This window comes from Camelina sativa, chromosome 5 (assembly GCF_000633955.1).
Source record: "Camelina sativa cultivar DH55 chromosome 5, Cs, whole genome shotgun sequence".
NCBI lineage: Eukaryota > Viridiplantae > Streptophyta > Magnoliopsida > Brassicales > Brassicaceae > Camelina > Camelina sativa.
In genome coordinates, this window is record NC_025689.1 from 18,032,803 (window position 1) to 18,043,855 (window position 11,053).

General features: G+C 39.1%; 2 protein-coding genes across 2 annotated transcripts; both read left to right on the plus strand.

The window, feature by feature from the left end:
* Positions 6,862-8,612, plus strand: LOC104787156 (non-functional NADPH-dependent codeinone reductase 2). The gene is made up of 4 exons (XM_010512684.1): positions 6,862-7,325; positions 7,602-7,845; positions 7,940-8,119; positions 8,203-8,612. The coding sequence occupies exons 1-4, from the start codon at positions 6,997-6,999 to the stop codon at positions 8,428-8,430; spliced, it is 981 nt and encodes a 326-aa protein (XP_010510986.1). The 5' UTR covers positions 6,862-6,996; the 3' UTR covers positions 8,431-8,612.
* Positions 9,219-10,921, plus strand: LOC104787157 (non-functional NADPH-dependent codeinone reductase 2-like). The gene is made up of 4 exons (XM_010512685.1): positions 9,219-9,558; positions 9,689-9,932; positions 10,010-10,189; positions 10,615-10,921. The coding sequence occupies exons 1-4, from the start codon at positions 9,248-9,250 to the stop codon at positions 10,840-10,842; spliced, it is 963 nt and encodes a 320-aa protein (XP_010510987.1). The 5' UTR covers positions 9,219-9,247; the 3' UTR covers positions 10,843-10,921.

Genomic DNA, 11,053 nt, shown 5'->3' on the forward strand with positions numbered 1-11,053 from the left:
TATTGAGAGAGTTCGTCAATCAGTTTGGGACCTGGCGAACGACTCTACTGGTCAGAGGACTCTGTTAAGACTGGAAGCTCCACCAACATTCACAACGAATGTCGACAAAGGCAAAGGGTTAGTTTTTTTTATTTTGAAGGTGCTACATCTATTTCTTCACTATCACAAAGGCATTCTGTGCCAGCCATGAAAACTGGAAAGGTCTTCTCACGTATCTCTGAGGAGGTACATTCACCGTCGGATTCCTCTACTTCTGCTCCTACTGTAGCCTTTGGTTCTATGGATCTTAGACCAAGCTTTTCAGCTTGTTCTACAGGAATCAAAACTACCAATGGTAAGAAACAACGAAGACCAAACCAGTCGAAACGGCGAGCTCAGGCTTTGAAGGACAACTCTGGTACTAGGCAGGTCAATCAATTACTGGAAGAAGAAGAAGGGATTACATCCAAGAGGAAAGCTACGGGTGAAGCTTTAATATCATCCAAATATGCCAAATGTGCGTGCACATTTAAAGGTGGTTCCGAGAGAGGAACCGCCAAATCCCCAATGAGTTTTATGAGCTAGAATTGCCAGGGGTTGGGGGCACCTTGATAATTCCTACTCTACGGGAGATGCGTCGTGAACATTTCCCGGATTTTCTATTCCTCCTGGAGACTAAAAACTCCAGTTCTCACGTCAGCAATGTGCAGCGGTCGTTGGGATATGAGCACGCACACATTGTTGATCCTGTTGGTTTAAGTGGTGGTTTAGCCTTATTCTGGAAGGGAGTTTATGAGGTTGAGATCATTAGCTCAGACCAACGCATCATTGATACAAAAGTTAAACTGGGATCGCTCAGCTTTTTCATCACTTGCGTTTATGGGGATCAAGTTGTTCAACATCGACAAGTTGTGTGGGACAGGTTGGTAAACATTGGTACATTCATAGATTCTCTTTGGCTAGTTGTAGGAGACTTGAATGAGATCTTCAACAATTCTGAGAAACTTGGTGGACCAACACGGGCAGAGTCAACATTCTTTCCATTTAGGAACATGATTAGTGATTGTCGCTTACGGGAAGGATCTGAGTTTTGGAAACAAGTTTTCCTGGGCTTGGGAACGTAACAAGATGTGGGTACAATGTCGGTTAGATAGAGCATTAGGGAATACAGCATGGTTTCAGATGTTTCCGAGAGTCCAAGCTGAATACCTGGAGAGAGTTGGCTCCGATCATAGGCCCCTCTTTCTACGATTTGTGAATGAGAATATGTTGAGAAAGGGGAGGTTTATTTTTAACAAGCGATGGATATCTAAACCGGGTTTTGCTGATATTGTTAAAGAAGGTTGTAATAAAGAAGAAGAGACAGGACAACTGTCACTGATGAGTAGAGTTGCAAAGTGCAGGCGGTCAATCTCTTTATGGAAGAGATCTTCAAATCAAAATTCTAAGGAAAGTCTATCTATGTTGCAGTCCAAACTGGATGATGAGCGAGCTAAACTTCAGTCGGACCTTCAGCTTATGAAGGATCTACAGTGGGAGTTAGCAGAAGCTTTTAGGGAAGAGGAACTTTTTTGGAAGCAACAGAGCAAGGAGAAATGGGCTCGAGAAGGGTACCGTAATACTCGGTTCTTTCATGGCAGTGTCCAAAGGAGGAGAGCGCAAAATAGAATATTATCTCTCTTTGATTCTATTGGTGTAGAGCAGTTTACAGAAGGGTCGAAAGGGGAGGTTGCAGTAGAGTACTTCAGGCAAATGTTTTCTTCTACTAATCCTTCTGTTGTTTCTGAAGCCTTGGATGGGCTATCGTCGAGGGTAACAGATCAGATGAACTTAGCGTTAACCAAAGCTGTGTCGGGAGAGGAAATTAAAATAGCAGCATTTAGTATTAGAGGAGATAGTACGCCGGGAGCGGATGGTATGTCAGCTCATTTCTACCAGGCTTATTGGGATGTTATCGGACCACATGTTATCACAGAGGTTCAAAAGTTTTCTGAATCTGGTACTCTGCCACCAGAATGGAATTTCACACAGTTATGCTTACTTCCCAAGAAACCGAATCCGTCTAGGATGACTGATCTGCAGCCTATTAGTCTATGCTCTGTAGTGTATAAGATTGTCTCCATGGTTTTATGTCAGCGACTGAAGCGGTTCCTTCCTGAGATTGTTTCGGAAACACAGGGAGCCTTTGTTTCTGGGAGACTGATCTCGGATAACATTTTGCTTGCTCATCGGATGATACATGCGCTACGAACTAATCCACACTGTGATGAGGATTTTCTGGCCATCAAAAGAGATATGTCGAAGGCATATCACAGAGTAGAGTGGAATTTTCTAGAGGAATTACTCATTAAACTTGGTTTTGCTATTCAATGGGTTCAATGGATTATGAGTTGTGTCAGGTCGGTTTCATTCTCAGTGTTGATTGTGCTCCTCATGGACTTATTCAACCAGAGAGGGGGATTAGGCAGGGTGTTCCTTTATCACCATTCCTTTTCATCCTATGCACAGACGCATTAGTTCACATTATGAACAAAGCAGAGTCGGATGGTCGGTTAGTAGGAATGAGACTCACTCCCTCTTGTCCTTCTATTCAAAATTTGCTCTTCGCAGATGATAGTTTGTTTCTCTTAGCCATGGGCATTCGGGTACTCGGGTGGGGTTCGGGTAGGAACCGATCGGGTTCGGGTTTCTCAGGTAGAGGAGTTTAGGACCCAATAGGGTAAACAGAAAATATCAGTTCGGGTTCGGTTCAGGTCTTATCGGGTTCGGGTCGGTTCGGGTCTAAAATTTCAGAACCTATAAATACCCGAAAAAATCGGATATCATTCGGGTTCGGGTATTTTGTACCCGATTACCCGAAATTTAACCCGAAAATCTGAATTTTACCCGATTATTTAGAAATTTTAATGTTAAATATTAAAATAAATTTTTAAAAATAAATATTTTTAAAAATATAGCTAAACATTTCAATATAATTTTGGTTATTTTGAGTATTTTCATTATTTTGATCTAAGAAAAAATAATATTTTTGAATTTTAAGTTGTAACTTTGAATAACTATGTTATATAAAAAATATATATAACTAATATTCTCTATATATGATTTTATTACGGGTATGTCGGGTACCCATTCGGTTTTTGGTTCGGTTCCGGGTTCGGTTCTGGTTCTTCGGGTTTAGGAGATTAGGACCCAATAGGGTATTTTACCGGTTCCGGGTTCGGATTCGGGTCCATATTTTCGGGTCGGTTCCTGTTCGGGTTTTCGGGTCTGGGTTTTTTGCCCAGGCCTAGTTTCTCTGTCAAGCGAATCTAAAGGAATGTTCTGAGTTTTTAAAGAGGTTAAAATTATATGGTGATGCTTCGGGCCATGAGATCAACTTTCAGAAGACCTCTATTACATTTGGTAAAAAGCTTGATCCATACATGCGTCATTTGTTGAGCTTAATTACCGGTATTGAGCAAGAAGGAGGTAGTGGAAAATATTTAGATCTCCCAGAATATTTTAGTGGGTCGAAGAGGGATCTTCTCAATTATATTACCAATCGGTTGAAGTCAAGATTGGGAGGTTGGTATGAAAAGACCCTTTCACTAGGAGGCAAGGAGGTTCTACTTAAGTCGGTTGCAATGGCGCTTCCAGTGTATGCTATGTCTTGTTTCCGTTTGACAAAACATCAATGTCGACGGATTACAAGTGCAATGGCTCAGTTTTGGTGGAATGCATCAGAGGAGAAGAATAAAATGCACTGGGTGGCATGGGAGAAATTGTGTCAATCAAAACAACGAGGGGAACTGGGTTTTCGAGATATTGGTCGCTTCAATCAAGCCTTACTAGCAAAATAAGCATGGCGGTTGATTGATTCCTTCAGTTCCTTATTAGCTAATGTTTATAGAGCAAGGTACTTTCCAACCACGAGTTTCTTTAAGGAAAAAGTAGGATATCGGCCTTCATATGCCTAGCGTAGCATCTTATTTGGTAGAGAACTTTTGGAACGTGGTGTTTTGAAATCTGTTGGTGATGGCAAGGATACCAGTGTATGGTTAGATAAATGGATTTTTGATGAAACACCACGACGACCTTTCAATAAGGAAATGACAATTGATCTTCTCCTTATGGTCTCCTCTCTAATCACTTCTGAGGGTGGTTGGAATGTGTCAAAGCTACATGAACTTTTCACTCTTGGGGATGTTGTTCGAATACGATCTTTCCCACCAGCTCAGCACCTACAAGATATGTATATATGGGCGTACAATAATAACGGCAAGTACTCGGTCAAAAGTGGGAATTGGTTACTCTCGAGAGAGACTGAGTTCACTAATCCTATCACGGAGAATGTGACAACTTTAAACAGAACTAAGGAGAGGATATGGAGCATTCATACAGAACTGAAGATCCGCATGTTTCTATGGCGAGCTCTATCTGGGGCTCTTGCAGTAGCGGACTGTATGCAGAATCATGGGCTACAAGTTAATCCTCTATGTCAAGTGTGTCAAACCTCAGAGGAAACCATCTCTCATACTCTCTTTGTTTGTTTGTTAGCTGAGGCGGTTTGGGGTGCGACTTCATTACCATTACCAGCTCAAGGGTTTATGCATTCTATCACTGAAAATGTTGAGTATATGTTTAACGTGATGGTCAAGCCTGAAGTTTCAGAAAAGAAAAAATGCGACTGGCTATACCGTGGATTCTATGGAGCATCTGGAAAGCTAGGAATGAATTTTTCTTTTCATAGCGAGATCCTGATCATAATATACTCATTGCTACTACTTTGGAGAATTCAAAAGAATGGATAAAACAACAACATCTGATAGTTTTAGCTGAACACAATGAAGCTCAGAGAGGGAGAATTGTCATACAATGATGGTCTAAACCGGCTCCGGGTCAACTCAAATGCAATCTTCACTCATCTTGGGTGAATGATTCTTCGTTTTGTGGTGGGGCTTGGTTGATTAGGGATCATGAAGGGAATATGTTATATCATGCTAGGGATACTTTCTTACCAAGATCAAACAGGATTTCTGCGGAACTGAGTTGTGTAACATGGTGTTTACAAAGTTTACATGCCCTTCATATTACTTCTTGTGAGATTTGGTTGGATTGTCATGCTGCTTTGACCGCGATTGAAACGCATGCGGGATGGCCATGGTACCGCTCTGAACTTAACAACATTACTAGAGGAATACAGGTGATGGAGGAGATCTCATTTAAGCTCTTTTCACCGAAAGCCAATGGTTTGGCTAGGGCGATTGCCTCTAGTGTCACCAAGGATGGACGTTTACAGTCCTACTTTTCTCTCGGCGGTCCGGCGTGGGTCCATGATAGGATTGAGAATTAACGAAGAGGATAAGTCTATATATTCTTTATGCTTAGTTTTATTTGATTTTTACAGTTGGTTGCTGTGGTTTTCTTGGATTTTTGGTGACTCTACTTTCATTGATTTATTGGTAATGAGTTTAAAAAAAAAAAACATGTTTCCAAATATAAGTTGTTTTGATGAGATAAAAGAAACTTAATAATATATACATTTTAAATTTAAGTCCTCTAAAGTTTCTATAGCCCTGTTTTTGAAAGAAAAAAAGCTGGACACTATTCTTTGCTTTTTTTCTTTTAAACATATTATAACATTATGGTCCAAATTTTATAATATGAAGATTTGATTTGTAGTACTTTACTCTCTTNTATACTCATTGCTACTACTTTGGAGAATTCAAAAGAATGGATAAAACAACAACATCTGATAGTTTTAGCTGAACACAATGAAGCTCAGAGAGGGAGAATTGTCATACAATGATGGTCTAAACCGGCTCCGGGTCAACTCAAATGCAATCTTCACTCATCTTGGGTGAATGATTCTTCGTTTTGTGGTGGGGCTTGGTTGATTAGGGATCATGAAGGGAATATGTTATATCATGCTAGGGATACTTTCTTACCAAGATCAAACAGGATTTCTGCGGAACTGAGTTGTGTAACATGGTGTTTACAAAGTTTACATGCCCTTCATATTACTTCTTGTGAGATTTGGTTGGATTGTCATGCTGCTTTGACCGCGATTGAAACGCATGCGGGATGGCCATGGTACCGCTCTGAACTTAACAACATTACTAGAGGAATACAGGTGATGGAGGAGATCTCATTTAAGCTCTTTTCACCGAAAGCCAATGGTTTGGCTAGGGCGATTGCCTCTAGTGTCACCAAGGATGGACGTTTACAGTCCTACTTTTCTCTCGGCGGTCCGGCGTGGGTCCATGATAGGATTGAGAATTAACGAAGAGGATAAGTCTATATATTCTTTATGCTTAGTTTTATTTGATTTTTACAGTTGGTTGCTGTGGTTTTCTTGGATTTTTGGTGACTCTACTTTCATTGATTTATTGGTAATGAGTTTAAAAAAAAAAAACATGTTTCCAAATATAAGTTGTTTTGATGAGATAAAAGAAACTTAATAATATATACATTTTAAATTTAAGTCCTCTAAAGTTTCTATAGCCCTGTTTTTGAAAGAAAAAAAGCTGGACACTATTCTTTGCTTTTTTTCTTTTAAACATATTATAACATTATGGTCCAAATTTTATAATATGAAGATTTGATTTGTAGTACTTTACTCTCTTCGTTTCACAAAGAGTGTCATTCTGGAGATTTTTCTTTGTTTCACAAAGACTGTCACTTTACAATTCCAATGCATTATTTTATATTTTCAATGCATCTTTTACCTTAGATTTCCTTGTTTTACCCTTAATTATAACTAAAATAGTCTATTAAAAACTTATTAAATAAGGGCATATATGTATATTTCAATGTTTTCTTAATTTGTGTGAAAAATGTCAGAGTGACACTCTTTGTGAAATAGAAGGAGTATTAATTAAAGAGAGTACATCAGTACATCAAATACAATATTTTATCAGCTGCATTAGCATTGTCAGTGGCTACTTAGTAAAAAAAAAGCTTTGGGCCACCCAGGAACCATTTTCTCAGACTCAGAGCACACCTTCGTTGACTCTTTAGCCGACTTATCTTGTACCAATGTCTTTAACCACAGTCCCAACGCTCCCCATCAGATCCGGCCCATCCGGCCACCACTCGATGCCTGTCTTAGGTTTCGGAACCGCCGCGTCTCCGCTACCGGAACCAACGATGCTGAAAGAGACGGTGATCGAAGCCATCAAACTCGGTTATCGCCACTTTGACACATCTCCAAGGTACCAAACAGAGGAACCGATCGGCGAAGCTTTGGCCGAGGCGGTTTCTCTCGGTTTAGTCCGATCTCGATCTGACTTCTTCGTCACTACCAAGCTTTGGTGTGCTGATGCTCATGCCGGTCTTGTCGTACCGGCCATCAAACGGAGTTTAAAGTAAGATTTTAGATCACTTTATTTGGTTTGTTTTTTGTTCGGTTTGGGTTTAGTTTAAGTTGGTTTTAATTCGAATTGGTTTAGTTCGGTTTGATTGTATTTTTTATTATATTTTTGTCAACGGTTTGATTCTAATTGTGTTATTGGAAACGTTAAATTTTGGTTGCTATAGAAAAAAGGGAACCGAAAATTAGCAATGAATGATTTGAATACACTACATCATTAGAATCTTTTAAAGATGGAGTAAACATGACTTGATGTGAAACATCTATGCAGGAATCTAAAACTGGACTATCTTGATCTTTACCTAATTCATTGGCCGGTTAGTTCTAAGCCTGGTAAATACAAGTTTCCTATAGAAGAAGATGATTTTATGCCAATGGATTTCGAAGCAGTTTGGTCTGAAATGGAGGAGTGCCAAAGACTCGGGCTTGCAAAGTGTATAGGAGTAAGCAATTTTTCATGCAAGAAGCTCCAACATATCCTCTCTATCGCGACTATCCCGCCAAGTGTTAATCAAGTAAAAATCTAATGTTTACACTCTTTTTGGTTTATTGTTTAGGATATATAGTTGAATTAAGAATAACAAAACTTACATGTGATTTGTGAACAAGGTTGAGATGAGTCCAATATGGCAACAGAAAAAACTAATGGAGCTTTGTAAGTTGAACGATATCGTTGTCACAGCGTATTCAGTGTTGGGATCTCGAGGTGCTTTTTGGGGAACTCCCAAAATTATGGAATCAGACGTTCTTGGAGAAATAGCCAAGGCAAAGGATAAAACAGTGGCACAGGTCAGTGTTGTTTTAGCAAGTTCGATATTAGCTAAATGAATGGAGTTCAAATGCTCATATTTTGGAGTTGTAACGAATAACAGGTGAGTATGAGATGGGCTTATGAACAAGGAGTGAGCATGGTAGTGAAAAGCTTTACAAAAGAGAGACTGGAAGAGAATCTGAAGATATTTGATTGGTCATTGACAGAAGAGGAGACGCAAAGAATCTCTACAGAGATTCCTCAGTTTAGGAACCTCGGCGGAGAGGTTTATATATCCGAGAAAGGTCCCATAAAATCTGTCTCCGAGATGTGGGACGGCGAGATCTGATCACTCTTTGTGAAACCGCACAATCATCATTCATTAGAATGATTTACTTCCAGTGCTGTTATAATAAATAAGTACATTCTAAAAGTGAATGATGTTGCAAAAATTAGTCAATGGTGCTAATGTAAGAAGTATTGTTTGCGTTTGAAGAGGCCGTCGACTTTGTCTCGACGGTTTTCAAAACTTTTCCAAGTGGCATTAGGAACTTTAATAGTAGCTAGCTAGTAACTATTAAGGACGACGAGGAGGCTCACAATATACACATTGAACAATATTAATCAAGTTGAAATTATAATCATAATACACATAACACATATGACTCTGTTCGTGTTTTTTTGTCGCGTGACAGAGAGGAGATTGATTATTATACTCACTACTTGGTACTTGGTAGTAGCCACCATAGCCGCCAAAAACAAGCAAAGAGCACCATCAGAAAAGACTTTAAATATTTAACTATTGGTGTCGAGTCAAAAGAAAAGACTTTAAAGTTTAAACTACATCAGCACAGTGTCCATACTAATAAGTTTGAGCTAGCCAAGACTTGTTAAAAAACATAATTACCCCACAAATTGTGGGTTCTCTCTCTCTCTCTTTCATGATTGTTGCATTATTTCTCGTCCATGCAACCCATCCAATACGATCTTTCGTAACAGCTACTATTTTGATGGCCACTTACTCGTGACATGTTTTTTTTTTCTTTGATTATTTTTGGCAGCCATGCATGGTAAAGTAAGTGAGTATATAAGTTGAGCCATTGAGAAACGATTCTCTCGTAGCAAACCTTCTTTGACTTTTAGGCGCTTTCTTCCTTTTCACCAACATGTCAGCTCTTACGTTCCCAATCGGATCCCTTCAACACTTGATGCCGGTTCTAGCTTTTGGAACCGCCGCATCACCTCCGCCAGAGCCGATGGTACTGAAAAAAACGGTGTTGGAGGCCATTAAGCTCGGTTACCGTCACTTCGACACGTCTCCTAGGTACCAGACTGAGAAGCCCCTCGGTGATGCTTTGGTTGAGGCGGCTAGTCTTGGCTTAGTCCAATCTCGATCCGAACTCTTCGTCACTTCTAAGCTATGGTGTGCTGATGCTCATGCCGGCCTTGTTGTACCCGCGATCGAACGGAGTTTGAAGTGAGATTTTAGTCAATATATTTCATTGTTCGACTTACAGTCTTAAAAGACTTGGGTCATCGTGCAAAAAAAAGATTTAAATACATTTTTTGATTATAGATTATTTATAATCACAACCATGTCTTTGCAGTGATCTTAAACTGGACTATCTCGATCTCTACGTAATTCATTGGCCAGTTAGCTCGAAACCTGGCAAATACAAGTTTCCTATAGAAGAAGATGATTTTCTGCCAATGGATTATGAAGCAGTTTGGTCTGAGATGGAAGAGTGCCAAAGACTCGGAGTTGCAAAGTGTATAGGAGTAAGCAATTTCTCGTGCAAGAAGCTCCAACACATCCTCTCTGTCGCCAAAATCCCACCTAGCGTCAATCAAGTAAATATATCAACAAGTTCAATTCTCTTTAGTTACTATAAGTAATATATTTGTAATTGTCGGATAATGTGGAAAAGGTGGAGATGAGTCCAGTATGGCAACAGAGGAAGCTAAGGGAGTTTTGTAAGTCAAATGGCGTTGCTGTATTAGCTTATTCAGTGTTGGGATCGAGTGGAGCCTTTTGGGGAAATCATAAAATCATGGAGTCTGATGTTCTTAAAGAAATTGCTGAGGCCAAGGGAAAAACAGTAGCACAGGTACTCTCCCAAATCTTTATCTAAGATGCAAATGAGAAATCATATGTCTTTTGGATTTCCGTTAAAATTTACGACTTTTGAATGAAAACTACATAATAACTCGTAATTTAGAATGAAATTTTTATTAAATACACAAATATTTAACAATTTGGTACACTAAATTGCATGTTATGTTAATTTGAGAATTAGGGTTCGAATGGATGTTACAGACAAAGTGGACTAATCCGTCAGCGGTTTAGTCCAGTGTGTAATTAGTTTTTATTTATTTATGTGAAAATACTTTAAAAATCCAGTTTCCTTTGTAAAATGTGTTGCATTAGCTGAATCCATAGAGTCCAAATGTGTTAGAACCTTAGTACAACATTTTGGGGAATGCAATTACTGTATTATTATTGAAAGCTCACTCTTAGAGTTGTAAATGACAGGTGAGTATGAGATGGGTTTACGAGGAAGGAGTAAGCATGGTGGTGAAGAGCTTTAGGAAAGAGAGATTGGAAGAGAATCTGGAGATATTTGATTGGTCTTTGACAGAGGAGGAGAAACAAAGAATCTCGACGGAGATTTCTCAGAGCAGGATTGTTGATGGAAAGGTTTATATCTCCGAGAAAGGTCCCATAAAATCTGTCGCCGAAATGTGGGACGGTGAGATTTAGTAACTTCCTGTGAAATGTGAATGCAAGGGCAGTTGTAAAATAGTCTTTCAAATAAGGTAAAAATTATATTTGACGTGCATCGTTTGTCACATGTCGTTCATAGTGCAACTAGTGTTGTCTCTAGCCATGCCTAAAATTGTTATTTAAAGAAATTATCAAGTTAATTATTTTTTTTAAAATACTCAATTTTTTTTTTTTTTTTTTTTTTTTT

Bases quoted from the DNA above. Each gene is read 5' to 3' on its own strand.
- LOC104787156 (XM_010512684.1), top strand. From the start codon at position 6,997: ATGTCTTTAACCACAGTCCCAACGCTCCCCATCAGATCCGGCCCATCC. The intron at 7,846-7,939 runs GTAAAAATCTAA...TTTGTGAACAAG, and splicing joins TCCCGCCAAGTGTTAATCAA to GTTGAGATGAGTCCAATATG. The intron at 8,120-8,202 runs GTCAGTGTTGTT...AACGAATAACAG, and splicing joins AGGATAAAACAGTGGCACAG to GTGAGTATGAGATGGGCTTA.
- LOC104787157 (XM_010512685.1), top strand. From the start codon at position 9,248: ATGTCAGCTCTTACGTTCCCAATCGGATCCCTTCAACACTTGATGCCG. The intron at 9,559-9,688 runs GTGAGATTTTAG...ATGTCTTTGCAG, and splicing joins GCGATCGAACGGAGTTTGAA to TGATCTTAAACTGGACTATC. The intron at 10,190-10,614 runs GTACTCTCCCAA...TGTAAATGACAG, and splicing joins AGGGAAAAACAGTAGCACAG to GTGAGTATGAGATGGGTTTA.